This window comes from Gopherus evgoodei, chromosome 6 (genome assembly GCF_007399415.2).
Source record: "Gopherus evgoodei ecotype Sinaloan lineage chromosome 6, rGopEvg1_v1.p, whole genome shotgun sequence".
NCBI classification, from domain to species: domain Eukaryota; kingdom Metazoa; phylum Chordata; order Testudines; family Testudinidae; genus Gopherus; species Gopherus evgoodei.
The window spans coordinates 44,305,249-44,331,048 of NC_044327.1; the positions used below are offsets into that span (position 1 = coordinate 44,305,249).

The window sequence follows — 25,800 nt, forward strand, 5'->3', positions numbered from 1 at the left end:
CAGGTCTCCTTCCCTGCGGTTTGCTGGCTGGCTCCGGGACCGAGAGAGCAAACCGCGGCGTTCCCGGTTTGCTCTCTCGGTCCCGGAACCCCGAGCAAGCAGGTCTCCTTCCCTGCGGTTTGCTGGCTGGCTCCGGGACCGAGAGAGCAAACCGCGGCGTTCCCGGTTTGCTCTCTCGGTCCCGGAACCCCGAGCAAGCAGGTCTCCTTCCCTGCGGTTTGCTGGCTGGCTCCGGGACCGAGAGAGCAAACCGCGGCGTTCCCGGTTTGCTCTCTCGGTCCCGGAACCCCGAGCAAGCAGGTCTCCTTCCCTGCGGTTTGCTGGCTGGCTCCGGGACCGAGAGAGCAAACCGCGGGGAAGCTGGTTTCCTTTCCCGGTTTGCTCTCTCGTCCCGGAACCCCCCTTGAAGCCGCCCAACAGCGCTGCAGTGTGGCCACATCTAACACCACTTGCAGCGCTGGTTGCTGTAAGTGTGGCCACTCTGCAGCGCTGGCCCTATACAGCTGTACTAATACAGCTGTAACAACCAGCGCTGCAAAATTTTAGATGTAGACATGGCCTGAGAAATAGTGCCAGGCTGTGGCATAATTGTCTGCAGCAATTAGGATTGAATGGCATGTAATTTACTCACACTGAATTCAGAAAAGATTAAACTGTTAGTCATTTGATTTGTCTTGTTGTATTCCTTCCTTTGAGCAACTGTTTACCTGTTTCTATACCTCCCACCCTCAAGATCTTCTTTTGAGATAACGGTTTAAAGCAAATTGCATTCATGGCTAAGGAAACAGGCTTTTGATTTTTGTCTCTCATGTGTGAGATGCGGTACCACAAGTTCTTTTGTGTCTGTGTTCATGAGCTTTTTCTCAGCCTTGTGATTAGTGAATTAGCAATTGGAGACTTATAGCTTGTGAGTTCATCTTGCTTGACATATGTGAGCCATTAGAAACGAGAACAAGGCAAAAGTTCTCCTTTTCAGACCCTTAAAGTGATACAGAAAACTGTCTCCAAACTCTGAGCAGAGTAAAAGCTATGAATATGCTGGTCGGTGGCAGAGAATGCTGCTTTATTTGTCACCCTTATGAACACACATACTTTGGGATTCTTAGGAAGTTGCTATCAGTGATGTCAGGTGGCTTGTGCATTCATCTACATCAGCATTTCTCAGCCTTTTCAGATTGGTGATCCCTTATTCAAAGGCAAAAATTTTCACGATCCTCTTACTTTTATAGTAAATATATCAGTGACATCAAGTGTATATAATTTATTTGCCTTTGTGTTTCAAGTCATTAACAGAGAATACTTGATCTTCAAGGGGAAGAGTGTGCAAGGAGTGAGGGATCGAGATTGGCTTTGCTTGAGGTTGCAGTACAAAATTTCAGTGCCTCCTGACCCCCCAGATTGCCCTTCATGACACCTCTCCACCCCTTAAGTTGCAACCCACCAGTTGAAAAACACTGGTGTAGACAATGCACTTTTTTGTGAGTTTGCTGCTAGAATTCTCCATGGTGATCATGTATGGGGTGTTTGTTGTAGATCATGCATATTCTTCTGAAACAATAACTTCTTGCCATCAATCTGAGCCCTGGGAGTTTCGGATGCAAAACATCCTTAGTGCCATTTTTGTGAACGAACTACATATTTTGACTGTCCTACAGCAGTCAATGGTGCTTTCTTTTCCTAGCAGAACTACATCTTGTCAGGCATTCAGGAGCCATAATAAATCTCAGGGGCATTAGAAGCATTGAGGAGGTGCACAGTGTGTAGTTTGCCTTCATAGCTTTCATGCTCTGTGTTTGGTATGGAGGTGTTCCTTGCTGTTAGGTCAGTGATAATGAATTTAGATTTACACCATTCTGATGAAAAGGCCTGAGTAGTGGAGAGGGAGTCCAGTGGCACTTTCCCTAGTTCGTGTGTTATAGGAAAACTTACACATTGAGGAGAGTTAGGCTAAGTTTATTAACAGCCATTTGCCTGTTTTCTTCTAAAGTTTAAAATGAGACAACTGTATGAATAAAAGACAAAGGATATTATTTGGACTTCTCAGTAAACTGTGCTCAGCTATCTCTGGATTTCTTAAATAAGGTGGGTGGGGTAATATATTGGACCAACTTCGCTGGTGAAGGGGAAACAGGCTTTGAGCCACACAGAGCTCTTCTTTAGGCTTTCTGGTAAGACAAACCCCACCTTCACACCTGCAGTAAAATAAAGTAGCATTGTATATTGGCATTATTCTGGGCTTCGTGGTAAGGGGATTCTGCCACAAATAGAAGTTATGGAATTCTTCTATATAAGTGATGCTTTGACCTGTTGGCTTAAAGTGGAAACAATCAAGGAGAACTGGTGAATAATGCAGAATTAAAGTATTAATTACTTGCATCTGGTGGCACATTTGTATTTTGATCTTGCCAAATCTGGAAGCATTCTTCCAAATAGAGTTTGGCTCCTTAGGGAATGTTTGTTTTGTTTTTCATTGCAAATGAGTGGAAGCAACAGTAATCAGAGAGATGAAATGAACATATAAAGACTATTCATGTTAGGCTTGGAAATGGCAGCGATCTAACCATCATAATAGCAGGCAGCTTTTGGCTTGGTTTAATCCTGAAATGCTGTTAGAGTAACCAATTATTCAGTGCAAGTCAAGTAGTCTCCTGGCAGAGAGATCTGTATGAGAGAGTTAAAATAAACTCGTTTCTTCCTTTTAGCTCTTCGCATACTGTAATCGGATAACACCTTTCAGTTCTGTCACTGTCTTTCAGGTCTCCAGGTTTTGGCCTGTCCCTTGTCGCAGAAACCACCAGTGGCACTTTTCTGGGTGCTGAACTGGCATCTAATCCCCAGGGCCAGGGAACTGCTGTACTCCCGGAAGAGCTCGGCCTGAACTGTGCAAAGCTGCTGCTTGAGGAGATTTACAGAGTAAGTAGCCAAAGTATTCTCTCTTTCACTCTCCTGTGGATGTAGCTGGAGGAAAGGTAGTGTGCAAGGGGAGTTGCTTTCATTTGAAGCATGTTTCTGTCACATCTAGCCTTTTGTTGGACTTCAAGTACCAGTTTACTGCTCTTTAAAAACACAAATTGAAGGTTTTATTTTTCTAGAATAATAAGCGTAGTTAATATAGAAAGTATATTAAATTGCATTCAGACAGCCATTTTCTCCCCTGGATTTATTGAGGCAGCCATCTTTGTATATGTTCATGTACCTAAACGTGGGACAGTGGCTGATTCAGGTAGTTGGTAATCAGATATAGAACTGCCTGCTTTGCATCCAGCCGAAGAAGTGACCTGTGTCTGTTGCTGTCTTAATCAGTGTGTGAAGAACGTTGTTGGTGGATCTTGTCCTCCTCACCCTGTGGTGGACACCATTCAAAGTAAATGACTTGTAAAAAGTAAAAATCACAATATTGACTATACTGCGAGATGTCCCACATTTACAATGTGTACCAAGCTGAGTCATTTAGGGGACAAAGCTTTCTGACTGCGGGCCCCAAGTACTCTCCCCTCTGTCCAAAAACAACTGGGCTGCTTTCATTGGACTGACTGTAAAAAGCTTGTTGTCTCTGTGTTGTCATGAGCTTTTTCACTTGAGCAAATGTAATAATTCTTTTTAGTGAGAGAATGAGATTGCTGCAGGGTCAATGCCCAGAAACAAACAAACGAAAAAAGTCTCTCAAGTGTGAAATGTTGCCGGAGATACAGGAGAGTTTTAATGTGCATCCTAGCAGAACTACTACACGCTGTATTTGAAAATCCATCTACATTTTGCTTTAAAAAAAAAAATTAGTTGCTTAGCAGTTGAGTCGACTTGCCCAAAATAACCACAATGATTAGGCCAAAGGATGACATCTGAGATGCACAAAATTGGAGTCATATCAGGCGCAGCAGAAAGCCTCCCTAGACTGCTTTGTGCGAGGATTCATGTTTTCCCTTCCTGTGCTCAGGGATCCTGTTTGAAAAAAGCCTAGAAAGCACTTAGTGGGATCCTTTTGAGATATAGCTGTGTCAGACTGAAAGAGGACTTCAGGGCCATTGGGTTGGTGGCCTAGTGTCAGGGCTTCCTCTCTTCAGTTGGACTGGAAGCATTGGGCATCTGGCTCCCTCAGCCTCTTGGGGCCAAGGTAAAAGGAAGAAGATACGATATGTATAACGTGTTTATAGTGGCCTCTATGCAGTAGTCTCATTAGCAACTGCCTGAACGATGGGTCTTATTTGTGGTTAATATCAGCAAAATAAGTGAACGGGAGGAGTGGAAGGGAGTACCTGAAAGCTTCAAGTGGCCTCATTTGGAATATCTAGATCAGTGGTTCTCAACGGTGGGTCTAGGGTTCTCAACTGGAGGACCACAAACTGGTTTCAGGGGGGCTACAAAGCAGGGCCAGCATTAGACTGGCGGTGGCCCGGGGCAGAAAGCTCAGAGCCCCAAACTCCCTGCTCCTACCCTATGGCTGAAGCCCTGAGCACCCTCCAGCTGACACCCTGAGGGCCCTCCCCCTCTCTGCTGGGCCCTGGCATTTTTATAGCATAGGGGGGCTTCAGAAAGAAAAAGGTTGAGAATCCCTGCTCTACATCTCGGTTCTAGTCGCTAAATCAGAGATGCTGGCTTCACCAGTGTAATAAATGGCGTTGCACACTTGTCGTCAGAATTGGTTTGTGCACTGTACGGCAGGATCTTCTTAGTCATCCAGAACATTTTGTGTATGAATGGTTTTGAGTATCTGGATCATAAGGGGCAGATACTGTATCTTGCTGTCTCTCTCTTATTGATTGATTGATTACATGGTACTAGAAAGGAAACGGCTGTTTTAGAGAGGATAGCCCTCTTAGTGTGCTCTTTTTCTGTTAGAGTTGAAAGGCTTAGGGAAAGACGGTGCTTTGCCTGGCATCCATGCTCTGTGCAAGATAAAGGAGGACCTTTGTTATATCTGCCTAAAGTAAGATAATATCTTATCTCTATCTGCTTTAGTCAATATGTTTTTTGGGGGAGGAAATGAGTTTACAGAGTCGCTCATTTGGTACGTTTAGGGGGTGGAATTATGTATTATAAAGTAGCCAAGACAGCATTTGAGTAGGTAAATTGTGTGTATTGCAATCTACCACAAGCATATTCTTTGTGTTAACTCTAGAAAAAACTTGTTTGTTAAACTGATTTTAAATGACTACTGTTCAATTGTGCTGAATTCTCATGTGGATAATGGGCTTTCAGTCTTACAAATGATTCAGCAATTGCCATCTTATTTATAGTTTCTGATTAACAAAAAGTGGTTATCCACTTTAAGTACTTCAAATGCACTCTGAAATGAGAGAAGAAACTACTGATGTTGACAAAATTTAGCCAGCTTTTATGAGGCACACATGTACAGATTGTATTTAGTGCAGAAAATTTAATTTCATTGGAAATAGCTACAACTAATGTCACTGTGAGTGCTGCCAGGTTAGATAAAAGTATAATTGCTGTGATTATAACACAGTAAACTGTCTCTTGAATATATTGCTACTCATCTTATGCTATAAACTTCAATTTTTCACTTTCTCAAATATCTCCTTTTAGGCTGAAATCTTCCATACTTGATCTCAGCTAAAAGGTTTTTTTGGGAGTTGTTTAAGTTTGTGAAAAATCTGTTCATTCATATGATTTAGGCAAATGGGCTAAACTTACTTTTTCAGTTTTAACATAATACCTTAACTGTTCTCTTCATATGACTGAACTGTAAAACTTGCAGACTTAACCTCTGGCTAGTGCATAATGAGGAAATGACTCAGTATTGTATGCTGTTGATGGCACCACTGGTACTCTTATCACCTAGACTTGTATTCAGGAGGTCATCCATGACACCTCCCTTCAAATCTGGACTGCAATTTAATCCCATTACTGCTTTTCCATAGTGTTTTAAAAAATCTGGTCCTTAGTGTCCATGCCTATGGTTAATCTCTCATCAGCACCCCTATCATTTCTTGTCTTTCCTCCTACACACACTTCTGCTTCATTCTTCTGGTTCTTCACCTTATCCCTCTCCAATGCATCAAAAATGGTATTTCTTGTCCCTGTTTCCGTGAGGTACCTAGCACATACTTGACAGCTCAGAATATTAACAGATAGCTGGGGAGGGGAGGAATAACTGATTTTTCACACTTACCTAGCATGGACAGTTATCAGTAGCATTAAATACAGTGTTGGCTAGAGGCTGGGAACCCATGTCAGAAATGCAGAAGATTGGACTTCACTTGTATCAGGGGGTGTCTGAGTCTGCTTGCCTGTCCACTGCACTGAATCAGGTCTCAGAACTCACAAGTAGTTACAGTAACTCCTCACTTAAAGTCGTCTTGGTTAATGTTATTTCATTGTTATGTTGCTGATCAATTAGGGAACATGCTCGTTTAAAGTTGTACAATGCTCCCTTCTAACATCTGGGCAGCCGCCTGCTTTGTCCACTGCTTGCAGGAAGAGCAGCCCGTTGGAGCTAGCTGGTGGGTGCTTGTAACTAGGGTGGACCGGCAGCCCCCCTATCAGCTCCCCGCTCTGCTAAGTTCCCTGTGCTGCAGCCACCCAGCAGGCTATCAATTGCTAGACAGGTCACCTGTCCCTCCCCCCACTGCCATGTGCTGCTCCTGCCTCTGCCTTGGAGCTGCTCCCAGAGACTCCTGCTTGCTATGCAGGAGAGGAAGTGTGGGGGGCTAATGTCAGGATGTCTCCCTCCCCCCTCCTTCTGCACCCCACTTACCACTTCTCCTTACAGAGCAGGGAGGGGACACCCACAGAGAGAGACAGAGAGAGCCATGGGACAGCAGCTGCTGTCTCAACTTCCTGATCCACTTAGAAAGACAATATACTGAAGAGTGGGTCAGCTTACTTAAAGGGCAGTGTGCATCTATCTCTCTCTCTCTCTCTCTCTCTCTCCCACACACACAAGGTGTGTGTCTGTCTCTGTCTGCTATGCTGTTTCCCCTCTCCTGTGTTCATGCTGCCTTGTGTGAGAGGCTACATTAACAACAATGTTTTAACCTTTGAGGGCTCAGCTGAGTGCTAGTTCATCATTTAGCAGCAAGGTGTTCACTGGGAAATATCCCACACTCTTCCACCTCAACCAAACTTCACTATCATCATAGCTGTGAACAGTATTAAATTGTTTGTTTAAAATGTAAACTGTGTGTGTATCTATATAATATACAGTTTTTTGTCTGGTGAAAAAAATTTCCCTGGAACTTAACCCCCCCTTTTACATTAATTTTGATGGGGAAATTGAATTTTCTTAACATTGTTTCGCTTAAAGTTGTTTTTCCAGAAACATAACTACAATATTAAGCGAGGAGTTACTGTACTCTACTTTATTCCAAATGGCTTAGATGCAAGGGGGAGTATGCAGTCTCTATCCCCAAAAATGATGGTCTTGTGAGGGATGTTATGAGCCAGACAGTTATTGGGGTACCAGGCTCTGTTACCATATTGGCTTGTTTCTACTGAGTGCACAAACTGGGTGCTAGCCTACAACATACTGATCTCAGTGCACATATTTTTGACAGTGCAGCAAAGGCCATTCGTATTTTAAAGCTTGGCCCTTTGTAAGTGTGTTTTTCGGGAAGGGGGAGAGTCACAGCCTGCTGCTATATGCCTCCAGTAGCAATTACCTACAGCAGCAGCCACTTCCAGCACTTTATTTACAAAAGCTGAATTGCAAATCTTACTCCTCTGTTTAAATTCTTAAAAACCCCACTCTGAGTCTGCTGCTCCATGAAAACACCCTAGAGCCCTTCAGATGATAGGAAGAATCAGAAATCCAATTTCCTATCAAACCCTTATTTCCACATGGCTTCCCAGCAGAGGTGGCTATTTTTTACTTAAAAAGCAATAAAAACACCTAGCTCTTTGTAAATTAAAACTATATGTTATCCAGCCACTAGGAAGACTGCTATGTTAATCATTACACCCTTTTTTTTTTCTTTTTTGTTAAGCACCCAAAAATGTACCAGATACCTTGCAAAATAAATGGATATGGGGCTGGCCTGAAGATCGTATGTTCTAATGGCATAGCTGGCAATCAGCTAAGTTTTAAGAAAGAGGCAATGCCATAAGGCAGAGTAGAAAGGTAGCGAGGTTCTCAGAGCAGCAGATCAGATGTCTGTGTGTGATGGCACTGGTGTGAGGTGCAAAGCAGTGTTTGAGAGAGGAATGGGACTGTTGGTGGATCAGGTGACCCCTTTTTCATTTTACCCATTAATGTGCTGATGTGAGCTGTGGCTAAAGTGGCTAATTCTGGCCTGGTCTAAGATGTGGGGCTGTTAGCTAACGCAGCTTTAAAATTCTGTTTTCTAACTTAGTTATGCCACCAGTGTGGATGGCGCACAGTTCTAGGGAATCTTTTGAGACCGTGTACTGACCCAGGGCATGATTCATCCCTGGGTTACTCTGGCCTGCGCCTTCGTAACCCAAGGATCGTGGCAGAAAGCCTTCTATAAGAGGGACTCCAGTGGCACAGCTCTTCTCTGGGGGCCCTCAGCCAGCTCAGTCCAAGGAGTGGTTGGTACCTGATGGGCAGCGCACTGAGTGCATGCCTTCTCACCCACCTGGGATTCTTATGGCGCCTCAGCTACATGTTAAAGCTGCCCACACTCGGGAAAGGCAGCAATGCAAACACTCTGCTCTCTTCTGAGGGGAAATTTCTTTCCTCTCTACCCTAGATGGGTGCATCCTGCTTGATTAGGGTTCAACCGAGCCTCTAGACTCAAGCAGTTTTCAGAAGCTGTTTTTAAAAAATCAATCCCTGTCCACATTAGTTTGCAAACCTTCCAAGGGACATAAATTGGTGTCTTCTGTGATTTTAGCACCATTGGACATAGTACTTCATAGAAATAATCATTGAAAAGTTTCATCAATAGACAGTACTCCCGACAGCTGCTTTTCCCCTGTGTGTCTGGGTTTCTTAAAGTGGGGGAAGCACTGGACTGGGGCTCGGGAGGGTGAGGTTCTAGGCCAGCTTTGCCACTGGCTGCCTTTGTGGTGCAGACAGATCATTTCACCTCCCTCTGCTTTTCTTTCCCCTCCCATCCTTTGTCCATCTTGTCTATATAGTTTTGTAAGCTCTTTGGCACAGGAACACTCTCTCACTGTGTCTATCTGGCATGTAGTACAGTGGGGCCCTAATTTAAGGTGAGGCTTTAAATGGTACCGTAATACAAATAATGGGCAACAATAATCTTGGTGACCTTTAGTAGTGATCTTATTGCTTTCCCCATTATTTTGGGGAGAGTTTGGATTTAATCTGAAATTTTCCAACAGAAGAGGTCTCTCTTGATTGTAGATCCATATTCAAGTGGTTATAGAGGGGAGCTAGAGTAGTCATGACCATTGAAGTATAGGTACGTGGCATAAAGTTTTGTCAGCCAGCCAAAGTAGAAAAATCAATGATCAGAAGATGTGTTCCCATATTGAGTATGGGTATAGCAACAAGCATGTAGAGAGCAAACAGCATTCTCTATGGAGAGGAAGAGGAATGTGCTGAGGAAAGAGAGCCTCAACTATACACCCCCATGTGCCCTCCAAAATATATATCCCAACAGTTATCTAAGGCTCATGCTGTATTGAAGCCCTCTTCTGCTGCACAGATTGTTTCTAAAGCAAATGTTCATGGGGAGATAATACACCATCTTGTTCTGTCTAAGAAGCTCTTGTACACAGCTATGAGTTGAACCAGTTGAGGGGGAAACTCTGAGTTTTTCCTGTCTGTGGATCAGGTGTCTATTTACTAAAGATGGCCATCTCTGCGTACAGTTAACAAGAGAAAAACTCCACGACTTTTGACTGTTTTCCTAGCTATACTACTTAGATCATGCAGATCAGTGACTAACGAGCAATTGATCTACTGTTTGCTATAAGCAAGCTGTTGCTGATAGACTAATATATATATATTTTTAAAAGCTTAAATAACGATAGTCAATCGAATATAGCTAGAACATCTGGGAATTACTTGAAAATAAATAGTGCAAGACAAATGCCACGTACTCTTTAAACTTTTAGTCATCCAGCCTGCACTTTGTTATTTCTGTACCATTGTAACTGCAATAATTGAACTTCAGGCACTTGGCCTTTTTTCTGTTTCATATTACCTTTGTACTCTCCAGGCTGAATAAATGCACTTTAAAAAGTTAACAATAAACAAAACCGTGTGCATTGGTCAGCAGTGATTGGACAGAAGTCAGTGAAGTTAAGGGCAGAAATGTTCACTGCTTTGAGAAATCATTCACAGGCAAAAGATAATCTGGATAGAGGAGTTGGGCTCTAAACTGAAGTGAAAGGAGCAGCATTTCATTGCTTCTCCATTTTACATTCAGATTAGTTGTAAATACTGATGTAAGACTGCAATCACCAACTACCAGGATCAGTGCAGGACAATTTCAGAGCTCCTTACAAAGCATTTGAATGGGGCCCCACAGCTGCATTTTGGAAGGGTCAGTGTGCAGTCTTCTTGACATACACTCTCAAGTGCCCAAAAGTCCAATGCCCCGCTAGCTGTGGGGGGTTCAGCACCCCAACTGTAGGGCAGAGGAATAAGTAATGTCAGCAGAACTTGGGGTCGGAAAGAGTGTTTATGGAAGGAGTCTAGTATAGGAATGAAGTTACACCCTCAAAATCTCCAAATCAAACAGCTGTCCATGAGCATGTTGTCCCAGTCTCTTGCTTTCTTTGCATTCCTTTCGGTAAAGAATCCAAATCAAGGCCTCTGTGCTGATGTTCTCAGCCCTCTATGGTACTGCATCTCGCCTCTTCCTTCACAGCCATGTCCTTCCAATGTTGTTGAACAATAAACCTTTAGTAACTCTTGTCCCTAAAGGTTTGTAAGGATCCTTCCTTCCACCCTGTCATCTTGACTAAGCCAATTCAACACAGAAGTCATCCCATTCATCAGGGGGGAGGGATAGCTCAGTTGTTTGAACATTGGCCTGCTAAACCTGGAATTGTGAGTTCAATCCTTGAGGGGGCTATATAGGGATCTGGTGCAAAAGTCTGTCTGGGGATTGGTCCTGCTTTGAGCAGGGAGCTGGACTAGATGACCTCCGGAGATCCCTTCCAACCCTGATATTCTATGATTACTGTTGTCTACTTTGGGTATTTTAATTGTTTGGATGGTGGTGGTAAAATACTTCCTTAGAAAAATAAAATAAAATGAGCAGATGTTGCTTGCCATGTGACTGAACAGTAATAGCTCTAGTGTGTGATTACATGTACAAGTTTTTGAAATGGTTAGTTTGGTTGGCTCGAAAAAACATTTTGGAGAGCCTGTTAAGGATCTGATCCAAAAGCCACTGAAGTCAGTAGAGTCCATCCACTGATTGATGTGAATTTTCAATCAAGCTGTCTATGAGAGTCCAAATTTAATTTCATGCCAGATTTTTCTTTCATGTGTTTGAGTAGCTTTATTTGGTAATAAAAAAGCTAGTGTCTCTTCCAACTAAGCAAGAAAAAATGTATCCCCTTGCTCAAATGCAGAAAGCTGCAAGCAGTTGCAGGAATGGCTTGTTGCTATGTAATCGTTATAGTTCAACCCTGTTTGTCAGAAACATTTCAGGGCCATCTAAAAGTAAGGATTGAACAGTCAGTTTGCAATTTCTGGATAAACTGCTCATGCTAGGAGGAAATGTGATAGTAGGATAAATGGAGTTTTACTGTGTAATCGGGTTTGGTGTGTATCCAGAACCATGTTCCCTACTTTCTAATTATCAAAAGAGAGATTTTTTCGTAAGTAAAGTTGAAAGGCTGCAATTGTTTCCAAGCCATCTAGACTGTCTTGATTAAAGGGATACTGTTAACTAGTTTGGGAACAAAATTTAGGTTATTTTAATTATTATTTTTATTTTTATTAATAATAAACAAAACACATTTTGTAAACGCAAGTCTTTACAGACTTTCTCAAAATGTCCAATCAATTTTTTGTTTGGATTTAAAGGGGCAGTGTCAATGTCAAAATGACACTGCTGTCTGAAATGTTTTTGCTTTTGTTTATAGTAACTGAAAGATACAGGAGACAAATATAAAGTTCAATTATATTAATATAGCATCTTAGCTTTAGAACAGAGCACACAGTACAATACATATCAGATAAATACGAGTTTTAAAATCAACACAACTCAATAAAATTAAAACCAGTGCTTTTAAAAAAAAACCCAAAAAACAGAAGTTCAGCCTTGCCCCAGAATCGGTTACAACTTTAAAGTCACAGTCCCTGCAACAATATACAAAAATAAACTAACAAGGGTTAGAAATGCATTATTTCATTTAGGTCATAAGGAGTCTCTTTTTCATATATTTGTTTCAGCAGTCTATCGGGCAAATAGGTCAAACCCCTATAATAGAAACATTTTCACTGCATAGCAAATATTCTTACTTTTGAGCCAATGCAGTAAAAGGCATCTGAGCCAGAAATGGGACTAGACCTTTATTTTCTGAACAAGCTACCAGAAAGTAAGTAGTGTGGTAGATCTTCAACTTCGCTAAACCTGCATGGATGAAACTCCTCTCCCCCAAACAGGCTATCTTCATAGTTTGAAAACAGAGTCAAAAATGCCCTCCTCGACATATTTGAACAAAAGTATTTCTCCAAACTATGTCTGCTCTTTTGAAGAAGAAAGCCATGGGGGCAACTGCCATGTCCAGTTGTTTCCATTAAATTTAGAGCAGAAGATATTTGCAGATACCACACACTTGCTTACATGCCTAGCCAGGTCAAGTTGCAACAAGCACAAGGAATGGAGAGAACAACAGACTTTCAAAAGCCAAAGGCTCTCTAGGGGTTGTGTACTGCTCAGCTGTTCCCCCAGACATAACCTTGGACGATGCTGTAGATTCATATGCTGAATACTCAGCCAATAAATCAATATAAAGGCATTGAGCTTCACTGAAAACAGCTCACTTCCCTATCTCTGCCCTAAGTAAAGCTGCCAGGGTGTAATTTGAGAGGCAGAGCCTCGGAGAAAAATATTATTTTCCCACAAGGTTTTTGTTTTGTGCACTTGATAGCATTTTGTGTAGTTCCACGTAGCCTGTGTTACTTGTAGTTCTGTGGATTTTTCACATAGCAACATCAGGAGAGAGAAATGTTCTTTGAAAACAGGAAAATGTGTCTGCACAACTACAATAATTGGCAGCCGGGGGTTGGGCAGATGTAATACCTGAAACTATTTTTAACTAAGTTTTTTAAAGTTGAATAGCTTTCAGGTTGTGTCCCATTTTAAACATTTACCTAAAGAGCTATAACCCAAGCATTTCAGTAATCTGTAAGTGCACATGAACCTGAAAGAGACTAATCTATTTTCACTTGCCCCAAATAAGTGAAATGCAAAGTAAATATATTTTTCCTCTATTTATATTGTTTGTTAAATTTCAGAGATTCCCTGGGTTTTCATAATCAATAGTGTTAGAAAAATAATTTTCTTACTATGGTTTTTAACTCAAGTCCCTTTCTAAATATGCCCTGTAAAGTTAGTTACTATTACAAAATCTGGATTTTATCTTTTGACCCTTGAAATGTGAGAGCTGTGATAGATCTGTGTTTTAAGTAAACGTTCCTTCATCTTTTTTTCCTATTTTCTGGTTTATATAAAGATTAATAATTAAAATGTTTGTGTTTACAGGGAGGCTGTGTGGATTCAACAAACCAGAGCCTAGTTCTGCTCCTCATGACCCTTGGACAGCAGGATGTTTCCAAAGTCCTACTAGGACCTCTATCTCCGTACACGTAAGTTGTTCTTTTTAACTTCAATATCACATCTTGTTTAATTTGCAATTAATAAAATAACAGGTATTTTTGTGCAGAACATTTCGTTTGTGGCTATGAACAGACGCACTGATCATTTAATGATCAGCACATCATAAGTTACCTAGTGTTTATTTGTATATTCTGGAAGAAGACTTCCTTACTTTCCTATTTTCCCTCTGATTCCTAGGCAATTAAACTTTCAGAGGCCAGTTTGTTATTGGTTCTTGGTCTTGGATTGTTTACACATCAATTACATTTTTGTTGCCTAGCATAAGCTGTCTTATTTTGCCTAATGACCTCTGTTGTAGTTGTGCACATAATGGAATGTATTCTGAATTGCTGACTAACACTAAGATTATATCCAGCTCATGGCAGGAGTGTCAAAGAGAAACAGCTCAAGGGTGTATCTTGTTGAGACACTTGGGACCCTGGAGTCTTAGAACTGTTATGGATTGCATTTTATTTTTGCTTTGGCCTTTTTTCTAACAGTTTTTCAAGGTCTGTGACAGTTACCAGTCTGAAGAGAAAGAAGTTTCCCCCATTGTTGGTTGGGATACAGAAGGGCAAAAGGCATGCTGCTTTCCTGTTATCATAGCTGGCTGATGAACAATTGACTAGACCAAAGCAGTTACCAGAGACTGAATTGATCAAAGAGTACCCCTTTAAGGGAAAGGGGAGAGAGGTGCATGTGTGGGCATGATATCAAACAATTAGAACATGAACTGTCCTTTTTCGGTTATCATGGTACCGGTGCTGTATACGTGAAAGGTACAGTACTGTGATAACTGAAGAATGATGGTGCCATCACATGAAAATTACAAACTGCATAACTGCTACCAAACCCTGATACCTCAGAAACCAACAGATCCACCAGAGTTGTGTGGAAGGGGGTTTGTATGGATTTTGAGGGAAGCAATGGAGGATTATCTTTATGGAAGGGGTGAAGTAGACCATCACAAGGTGAGTATCTACTTAGTGTTCAGTAATATCACCCAACGTCAGTGATTAGACTATGCCGTTAAGAGTGTAATAATCTGATATTTTACAGTTTCAAACCACAAAGTTTGTAAAGCGTTAATTTTTAAGTGGACTGATTTCAGCTACTTTAGTTATTGACATTCTTGTAACGGTAGTGCAGGGTGGAGAGGTTTGGCAGTGGAGGAGGGTTATTATCAAGATCAGCATGTTTCATGTGAGATCATGTAAGGGTTGTTGGGTTTTTTTTCTGTTCGTAGCTTCTGTGCTGCTAACATTTAAGGGTTGAGAAATCTGTCTCCACAGCTGCTGAGCATAGATGCATGAGATATTTTAAAAAATAACAATGAGAAGCAAAACACTATTGAGTTCCACGCCATAGGCTCTCACCCACCCACTCTTGAATAGACTCCTAACCTCTGGCTCAGTTATTTAAAAGTTGTCACGATGGAGAATCCACCATCACCCTTGCTAAATTGTTCCAATGGTTAATTACTCTCACTGCTAAAGATGTACACCTTGTTTCCTGTCTGAGTTTGTTTAGGTTCTACTTCCAACCATTGGATTGTGTTATACCAGGGGTTGGCAACCTCTGGCATGTGGCTTGCAGGGGTAAGCACCCTGGCAGGCCGGGCCAGTTTGTTTACCTGCCACATCTGCAGGTTTGGCCAATTGTGGCTCGCACTGGCTGCGGTTCGCCGCTCCAGCCAATTGGGGCTGCAGGAAGTGGCGCGGGCCGAGGGATGTGCTGGCCACAGCTTCCTGCAGCCCCCATTGGTCTGGAGTGGTGAACTGCGACCAGTGGGAGCCGTGATCGGTTGAACCTGCAAACGCAGCAGGTAAACAAACTGGCCCGGCCACCAGGGTACTTACCCTGCCGAGCCGTGTGCAAGAGGTTGCCAACCCCTATGTTACACTTTTCTGTTTCAACAAAAAGCCCATTATTAAATAGGTGTTCCCAATGTACCTATAGACTGTAATCAAGTCACCCCTTAACTTTCTCTTTGTTAAGCTAAATAGATTGAGCTCCTTGAGCCTGTCATTACAAGACATGTTTTCTAATCCTTAAATCACTCTTGTGGCTCTTCTTTGAACCCTCTCCAATTTATCAACATCCTTCTTGAATTGTGGGCATCAGAACTAGACACAGAATTAAATCAGCAGTCCCACCAGAGCTCGGTACAGAGGTAGAATAACCTCTCTGTTCCTACTTGAGATTCCCCCATTTGTGCATCCTAGGATCTCATTAGCTCTTTTGGCCATAGCATCACACTGAAAGCTCATGTTCAGCTGATTATCCACCATGACCCTCAATCTTTTTCAGAGTCATTCCTCCCCAGGATAGAGTTCCTCATCCTGTAAATATGGCCTACGTCTTTTGTTCCCAGATGTATACCTCTACACATAGCCATATTAAAACACATATTGTTTGCTTGTGCCCAGTTTACCAAGCAATCCAGATCTCTCTGAATCGGTAACCTGTCTTCATTATTTACCACTCCCCCAATATTTATCATCTTCAGACTTTAAGTGCAGATTTTGTTTTCATCCTGGTCGTTGATAAAAAACATTAAATAGCCTGGGTCCAAAACTTATCCCTGCTGGGAACAGAGTCTATCAAGGACAATTCCCTGTTTACAGTCACATTGTGAGACCTATCAGTTAGCCAGTTTTTAATCCATTTAATGCATGCCTTGTTAATTTTATAGTCTAGTTTTTTAATCAAAATGTCAGCTGAAACAATTTGACAAAATCAACACAAATTCACAAAATGTTTCAGTCATGGGGGAAAAAAGCTTTGGCTATAAAATGTCACCCAGCTTTGTCAAACACTTCCTGAGATCATCTCATTGTTTGGGATTTGGGATCATGTTTTAACCAGAACAGCCTCAAAAAATAAGAGGGTGTGTTTGTCTAGTGGCTCTATAATATGCACAAGGGATCATAAACTGTAATTGGCTGGCTGATGTCTGGGAAATGTGTATGTATAGACATTTAAGTGTTGAGCAGACTCTTATCATAATTGTGTGGTTGGGGAGTAATTAAACCTGGAGTGAAAAGATCTGACAGCAAATTCTGTAATAGATCTGCCTTCTTGTGAAGGCAGCTGTTAGATAGAAGCTATGTTTGTGCAATATACCAACACTTCTTATTGGTTAGGCCACTTTAGCTAGCTTTGGGACAGTGTGTCACTTGGAGTATAAGGATATGTCTACACTACAGCTGCTACAGTTGATAGAAGGGGTTTTTCTGTCAATATAGTTAATCCATCTCCCCAAGAGGTGGTAGCTATGTTGACGGAAAAATTCTTCCATAGATGTAGCTGTGTCTACACCAAGGGTTAGGTCAACTTTGCTACAGTGCTCAGGGCATGGAATTTTTCACAGCTTGGAGCAACCTACAAGGTCGAGCTAACTTTTAAGTGTAAAGTCAGCCTAACTTTTCTGCTTGAAGTGTAAATCAATGTCAGTGAAATGACTTTTGTGGCAGCGATAATTTAGTGAACTACAGAACAAGCTGCTTTGCCCATAAAAAAAACTTTTAAGTGCATGTGCAATTGATGTATCTCACTTCATTTCAGTTTGCAGTCTTCTGGAAAAAGATGCTGCTTCTGTAAACACTGTTTGTTTTGTTCAAGGCAGTGGTTTTTGTTTGAAATTCTGGGAGAAGTGGAATGCTGCACACCATGCTGCACTCTGCTTCCTGCTGCAGACTGACAAGGCTGCACCTGGAGGTGGCTTCCATACATTAGGAACTGCAAGTTTGTGTGGACACCGACAGCCTCTCCACCTCCCTCTTTTCCCTGATTTCCACCCCTCGTACTTACGTGACAAGACAGAGGAGGATTATTAAAGACTGTCCCAAAGGAAGACCACAGTTCTCTGCCATTTCCTGCCAAATTTTGTTTGCTTTCACTGCTCTCTGAGCTTTCTGTATGGAAGAATGGCCTGCTCTGCTCTGCCTCCTCCATTCTCCCACAGTGTGCTCCTGGTGCTGCCCCCATTTCTGGACCATCCCACTATTGGTGGAGTGCCTTGGGACTTTCTTAGGTCTTGTAGTGCTTCAGCAGTGATTTTGTCTCTCTCTTGCCTCCTGCATCCTCTGTGTCAGGAACTATTTCTTAAAATAGCATCGGGGGCACAGAACTGAAAAAGAATTTGATCTCTAAAGTGTGATCAATGTAGTATTAAAGCTCTTAGGACAGGCTACGTGCCAAAAGAAGGCTCCGGAGTGGTGTGCATGTCCCTCTTTCCATAGGCTAAGCTTACCTGAGAAGAGAATCTTGGGAATGTAGCAGTTGTCCCAGTGAATTAAACCAGCAGTTCATCCACTTCGGTGTCTCTCTAAGTGTGGCTGGTACCAGCTCCAGAGGAGAGGGCAAGCGTCGCATAATGAACAATTATCCATTTTCCATTTTGTTGTCTTTCAGTTTCATTTACTATCCCCCAGGCACATCCCATTTACTTTCTTTATACTATTCATTATTTTTTCTGTCACATCCACTCCAGTTTGTCTCCTCTTCAGAGCTGTTTTGTCTCTCTTCCACAGAGAAGTCTCGTCAGACCTGTAATCTTGAAAAAATACATTTTCAGGTGTAAACACTTTTTCCAAAAGAAGTCTGGAATCTGATTTTTTTTTTTTAAATACTATTAGATTCCAAAGATATTTTAGCAGTGGGGAGCTTATAAAACTGATCAGATATGTGCTTTTCAATCTGCTTACTGTATTCACACACACACACACACACACACACACACACACACACACCGTTTTGAATTTCTTTAGCTACCCTCAAAAGTATTTTTCAGAAATTCCAGTAAAGTTCAGTACTAAACATTTTGGGGGGGCAGAATGGATAGGGAACTGGATTGGGAGTCATGGGAACTGGATTCTATTCTGATTCTGCCACTGACCTGCTGTGTGATCAGGTTATGCTACCTCTGTGTCTCAGTTTCCCCTCCCACTCTTTGTGTGGTCTATTTACATTATTAACTCTTCAGGACAAAGACTGTCTTTCTGTCTTTTTTTGCAGCACCAGGCTCAGTTGGAGCCTTCATCTAGGCGTTGCTATAATACAAATAAGATCTTTTTCAAACCCATACACCCATTTTCCTACCTCTGTACCAAGCAGCTAGAATGTGAGCGAGAGAAGCTTTCAAGCCACACAGAGCTCAAAAGCGTCTCTCTCTCACCTACAGAAGTTGGTCCAGTAAAAGATATTACCTCACCCACCTTGTCTCTCTAAAATCCTGGGACAAACACAGCTTCAGCTACATTGCATATCTCATTGAATGTTAGTCTGTGCTCTACTTACTGGGGAAGACCGCTGTGTTAACTAAATGAGTAACTGATTTGTTGAAGATAGTTTAACACTTTTTTTTTTAAAGAAAAAGAAAACTCTCTTGTCTTCTCTCCCTTTCAGAATTGAGTTTCTGCGACATTTGAGAAGCTTCTTCCAGATTATGTTCAAAATTGAAACCAAGCCATCTTATGAAGAGCTCCAGGGTGGAGAGAAAGTCTTAATGACGTGTGTTGGCATTGGATTTTCCAACCTTAGCAAGACAATCAAATGATAAAATATTAGCAGCTTTTACGAAAACGTGACATCAAAACAAGTACAGCATAGATGTGGTTTAGCATCTTACATACAACATGGTTGAGCCTCTTCTCCTTCTTTTCTCCCCAGACTAACGTGGTGGTTGCTGTATGCAACTGTCTTTAAAAGTATTGACAGGTTTACATTTTTATGGAGGAGTTAAGGAAGGAGACCTTAACAAAGGTGACCAAAAAGAGAATTGCAGAGCAAATAATTTCTCAAAATATGTGTGTGTAGGGCGGCGGTAATTACAGAGCCCCATCTAAGAAATACCAACATTGAAATAAACTGAACTCAAACTAGAACAATAGTTGTTGTTTTTAAGTTGTATGTATACAGAATTTGTCAAAGGCCTCAATCCTGAGAACACTTATGCACATAAAGTTATGCATATGAGTAGTTGCATGGCCCTTCGTGGAACTATTTGCATTTATGATGTCAAGTGTGTACATAAGTGTTTGCAGAATCAGGGTCTGAATCTTGAGTGGGCATTAGATAAGGACCACAAAGACAGTGGAAAGTCTCTTATTGATGTTATGGGCTTTGTTCAAGCTTAGTGAACTGCTGGGTGTGGGGATATAGAAGAAATATCTGCCATTTAACTTTTCTTAAAATTAGAATATGTAAAAGATGTTTACCTATACTGATGTAATTCAACTTTCTTGCTCCCGGAGGCAGGGGGAGGTCTTTTGACTAGGTATCTGGTTTGTAAATTGTTTTATTTCAGATCCTGTATTTTACTGTTAGAAAAATTGCTCGGGTTTGTTTGTTTTTACAGTATTCCAAACACTCAAAAACTGGACTGTTCTGATCATTTGGGAAAGGTAGCCACAGGGTTTTGGTGGATTAAATGTATCACATCTGGGTATTGTCTTGTGTGGATGCAATCTTTGTGAGTGAGGAGTTTGTTTGGGGTTCTTTTCTTAATGTCTGTTGGGTATCTTTCAAATTTCCAAAGGATGAAACATACCACCAGGAAAGATCTTTTTAACACAGCAGAGGTGAGTGGTAGATGCTGGTGCGCACATGTTAGAGTTTAATATTGTACTGCTCTTACACAAGGAAAAAGTATTAAGCACATAGCCACAGATTGTCATACTGAGGAAAACTACTTCAAACAATGAAGATGACTAATTTAAAATAAAACCATTTCAAACTGTGTCACTGGCTGTTACAGTGGTCATAATTCTTTATAAACTACATTGATGCAATATGCTTTGATTAATATAGTATTACGCCATTAGGAGATTGAGAATGCATCCTTATACATTACCATTGTAAGAAATGCTTACACATGTTACCACTGTAACATGACAGGTACATGTTGGATCCATGTAGGAATTTGACAGAAGACTGTGTATATGTGCTGTAAATTATTGGAGGCAACAATACTCAGTATGTACTGTACTTGAAATTCTGTGTTTTTGTAGCAATCTGCCTACACATTTATTTAGAAAAATAAAATTGTGTTTTTTCTAAAATGAGGCTTTTTCCTCTTTTTTAATTTTGTTTTTCCCCAGACTAGCACTCTGAATTTTCAGAAGATAAACAGCTCCTCTAAACTGATACGAATGTGCTAATTGTCACTTCTAAAACTTCTGGGAAGAGCAAAATAGGGGTGACTTTTTCATCTGTTTTTTTTTGTTAATACAATGTGTAGAAATTACTGTGAAAAGTGATAAAACTGGAATATTTTGTACCCTGTCGTACACATCAGTGAAGGGAGCTAAGATTTAGTTTATGCCGTGCATAGCATAGTTGATATTACTATAACTAAAAAGCATGTCATGCCTTCATTGATATTCAGGACACATATCATAAAATGCTGCAGCGTGTGTCACATGATGTAAATCATGTAACTCACCGTTTTATGGCTGGGCTGTGTAATTCATTATGTGGAATTGTGTCCTTACTCTTCAGAACTATGATGGGGCACTAGAGTGCTATGTAGTCTGTGCAAACTACGGTCAGTGTAGAAAATACAGCACCACTCCTATGTTGCAACAGATGGACTTTCTCTTACATGCTTTTAGCCCACATTTGCAGTCTAACCTTTCCAGTAATTGATGGGGGAATAAGATCTCGGATTGACTCTTAGCACCTGAATCTTTAATCACAATCAAATCTTTCAGATAATGCTATTTAGAAGACTGTGTTCCTTCAGGTAAGAAAGAAACCCACTATGCTGTAAAGCCAGAAATGGGTGCCTGAAATTACGCTCAGAGCTCTTAAATGGAGTCCCAGAGATGGGGCTCAGTATTGGTTAAATTTTGACTGCGAGTTTCTGATGTGCAGCTCTGCAAACCTTTTCCATGTGTAGAGTCGTGTTTGTAAAGGGTGAGGTTGTGACGCTCTTAAGAGCTGCAGCTTAATTCTGCACATTAACATTTTTTCCCCAAAATCATCACATTATCCTTGGTGTCTTGATAGTCTTCCGTCATAATATAGAGCAAATGCCCTAACTACATATACGCAGAGCCTCTTTTCTGCAGCAGTCGACTTGCAACCCAGTGGTTGAAGCAGATCAGAGAATGAGGGGAGCTCACCAGCACTGTCATGGGTGTTAACCCCATATGGTGAAGTATCACCTATGTCCTAGTGTGTGATAGGCCAGAGTACAGGGAGTAGAATGGAATGAAGGCATTAATGTATGTGAAAGGAGTACATGTTCCCAAGCACTCTGTTGTGTATGTGATTGTGGAATATCCTTTCGGCTCCCATCCCACAGTCCTCTGTGAAGTTCCAGGAGAGGAACAAGACTGACAAGTGATTCTGTTTCCCCAGGATTCTGGCTGGGGGAGAGGGTGTTGGTGATGGGTCTCCCTGAAGCGGGGAGAGAATTGGAGGTGGAGCCCCTCTTTTCTCCCTGAGGGGAGGGGAAAGCAACAAGGGGACAGATCTGTCCATTAAAAAAAAGGAGAGTGATGGACTGCTTTGGACAACTGCTGCTTCAAGCCTTCCCATCAATAGGTAGAGCCTTTTAAAGGCCTCAGCCAGACTCTTTACTCCTGCTTCCACTTCATATTCTCCTGCCTGATAAGTTGTCATTCATCAGCCACTGAAAACACAGGAGGAGGAGGAGGATTGAGCTTACTCGTGAAAGGAAGAGGAGGGGAACTCTTCGGTCTTCAGCAGACGATGGAAAGTTACACTCCCACGTACTGAAGCCTCTGCCCAGTTCTAGTTTGCTGGGCAGAAGCCGAAGCACTGGCTCCTGGGAGGTTACTGACAAAATATAAGTACAGGGTTAACTTGCAGAGATAACATCAAGGAACAGGTTCCTTTGAAGTTCCATAATCAGTCATGTTGGGCTGATGCTGAAGCACAGACCTCACAACCTTTATCTTCTGCTCTGATGTCAAGGCACAGGCATCTGTGAAATGGCTGGCTCATCTGATGTACACAGGTGGCATAAATTTCTCTGAGGTTTTGCATCTCTATCATGCTGAGCTGATGTCAAAGCGTAGGCACGTAACACACACCATTATTTTATGTGGCAGCCACTTAGTGCCACAGAAAACTGTTGCTGCTAACTCTAGCACTCTCTCTCTACTCTGAGCATTGTTTCTAATGTTAAAACTACTGATGGGAAGTATCAGATGAGAACTTTAGTCACAATTAATCTTGGGCCACAAATCTCTCTCAAAAAATCAAGTTAGCTAGCAATAGTTTAATAACAGAAGTGGATACAATCAAATAAAATCCCTGTCAAAGTAACTAGGGTTCCCCCCATGTTTGTGCGTGTTGTGTGTTTTACACAACCACCAGGAAGTACAGATATTTTGGTTAATTAAGAGATGGCAAGTCTAATTCAATGAACACTAGAATCCAGAACTCCAAAAGATTAGTCCTAGCCCTGCTACAGGCTTGCTATGTAGCTTTGGGCAAAAACACAATCTCCATCTGTAAAACCTAAATATCTGCCCATCTCATGGCTTTTGATTATTTGTATAATATCTTGAACAGCTATATAATGGTTACATATTATCCCGTTTGCCTCTGGGAAAGACACGCAATATTCTCATCTCAAGGTGCTGTGGGTTTGCCACTCCTCCCCCTAATGAAAATGGCATTCACAATGAGATATATTCCCCCTAGACTGTCACTTTTGAATATACTGAGAAACTCTAGTAGAGATGGCCGTGAAATTACTTGGAATTACTGTGGAGGGAGGTGGGGGGTTGTGACAATGAGTACATTGCTCATTTTGCTTAATATAGGTAAAGAATGGGAGGTGCTTGGTTTCATTGTGAATAAGAAGCTTTCAAAATTGATGCTGAAAAATGCATAGAAGAATTATACTTATTCAAACATCATAAGTCTGGCTTCTGATAATTTCTGTTTGTCATCATGATTAATCTTTCCTACTTATGCAAACCGTTACAAGACTCCCTGTCTTCTTTAATGTTAGTGAGTTTGTTGCTTCTAACCTGATCAGCCTCCCTGAAAATATTAGAGAACACGATCATACATTGTTTATATCTCTTTTGTAAGTATAGTGTGCCCAATGCTCTTGTGCCCCAGTGTAGCCTATAGGACTAACCTGCTTGTGTGTGTGTGTATATATATATAATCTTTTATTTAATGTTTTGTATTAGGTTTATAGATTTATATTAAAATAAGTTTGGCTGTAATGCAAGAGACCTACAGGCCATATCCTGTATGTTAAGCTAAGGCCAAGTTAGCATATCTAGATTAAGACCTTTTACTCAGAAAGCAAAGTTGACCTATATCTTGTTACCTGAATAGATGAGTACCCACGCCTATGTCTAAATAAAAAGTCATAGACTGATAGACAATGACGAATGGCATAGGGGGGTTTCCCACAGACTTAACAAGTACACCACAAGAGACTGATGTGCGTATTGATGACAGGTATGTACGTACATACATACTAGCCTATGGTGTAAGTGTACCCTAACATCTCTGTGGGTGAGCAATGAAATTCGGGCATAAGAAAAAGGAGGTCCGGTATTTGCCCTATAAAAGAGGTAACCACCTCAATAGATTATCTCCATCTCTCCATTATCTCCAGTTTCTCCATTTTCTTACTAGTTTTAGATCTCCATTTCTCTTTATCTCCATTTCTCACTTACTTCTTCCACTCTATCTAGCTACAATGACTGTTACTATTTGTAGGCTAAACTTGTTCTTAAACTTTAAGTTTCAAGGGAACTAGGCTAAGCTTGGTTTCCCTGTTTTATTCTTTATTAGGTTTTGGTTTAAGTTTAAGATAGTCAAGTAAACCCTAGTCAGCTTTAAGCATTTTCTAAGCACTGCATCCCTCCCTCAAGAATTGAGAAACCTGAACTGCAAGGCAGGTCCTGTGTCTCTTACCACCAGGTTATCAAGGAAGGGTGTGAGTATATTAACCAAAGCTCTGTTGCATATAATACTATATTCTCATATGTATCTTATGAATAGCAGTAATGCAATTGTAACTTTGTAACTCTATATCTGTCTCAGTGTGAGCTTCCTGTCACCCCCGAAGGTCCTTTATCAATTCTGTGAAGCCTGATTCAGGACAAGAACTTTTATCTTCTGATCAAACAGATTGGCGAGCCTAAACCCATACTAATTATTGTTATTAATTATTAATAATATTCTTAAATAAAAGAATTACATTAATAAACTAAATTCCCATATTATCCAAATTAATATTATCAGCACACCCTAAATCAGGCTACAGGCTGGTGAGCCAGGCAGGAGTCTTGAGGAGTATGTGACAGGAATTTTCAGGGATTCCAGGCATCCTTAGACCCCTGAAAATCTCACCTGAGGCATAAGTAAAGAGTTAGAGTTACAGGGAGTTAGAGAGCAAGATGTGTGTGTCTTGCTAACTCACTCTTGAGAGCACAGGAACCTGATTTCCTGTGGCTGCAGCTTGGCAGCAAGCCCAGTATTTCCATTTTGTATTATGGTTTAACTTAAAAGTTTTGACTTTATAAGTTTTGAATTTAATCTTGCAAGATAAAGTAATAGTGATGTTATTTAATGTGTTACGCGTGTTTAAGGGGCTTTGTTGGAGGTTGAAGTTGTAACAAATGGTACCAATAAGATATAAGCAGTAGCATCGGGCCCGATGACCCACACTGAGTGGTGGCGGGGGAGTTGATAAATCTATGTATTAATTTTCACCAAGAGGCCGCAATAACTCAGAACTTGTATAGTTCTTCAGTCCCCACAACTCTCCCGGGCTGCACCTCTGATCCGTCTGCCTCAGTATCCCCAGCTGTTTGGCAGGTCCTGACAGAGGGAAAAGACCTCTCGCTCAGCAACGAGCCATCGAGGGAAGACGGGAACGCACCCCCACCCCTTTATCATTTACTTGGGACTTATTGAACTAGGTAGAAAACCAGTTTGGGGTATTATTTCCTGTTGTTTCTGTGAAAGAACGCCTTCAGTTACAGAGTAAAGCAACAGAGTATTCATTATAGTTTATTACATAAGCTAGTGAAGTGTTAGAATTCAGATGAGTTCTATGTTATGT

General features: G+C 41.3%; 1 protein-coding gene across 1 annotated transcript in view; it reads left to right on the forward strand.

The window, feature by feature from the left end:
* The window catches only part of RCL1 (RNA terminal phosphate cyclase like 1), a 45,322-nt gene extending 24,531 nt beyond the window's left edge, over positions 1-20,791 (forward strand). The window contains exons 7-9 of the mRNA XM_030566660.1: positions 2,757-2,913; positions 13,614-13,717; positions 19,137-20,791. Of these exons, the coding sequence (XP_030422520.1) occupies positions 2,757-2,913; positions 13,614-13,717; positions 19,137-19,287 (412 nt within the window). The 3' untranslated portion in view covers positions 19,288-20,791. The remainder of the gene's footprint in view (positions 1-2,756; positions 2,914-13,613; positions 13,718-19,136) is intronic.
* Positions 20,792-25,800: the final 5,009 nt, after the last annotated feature.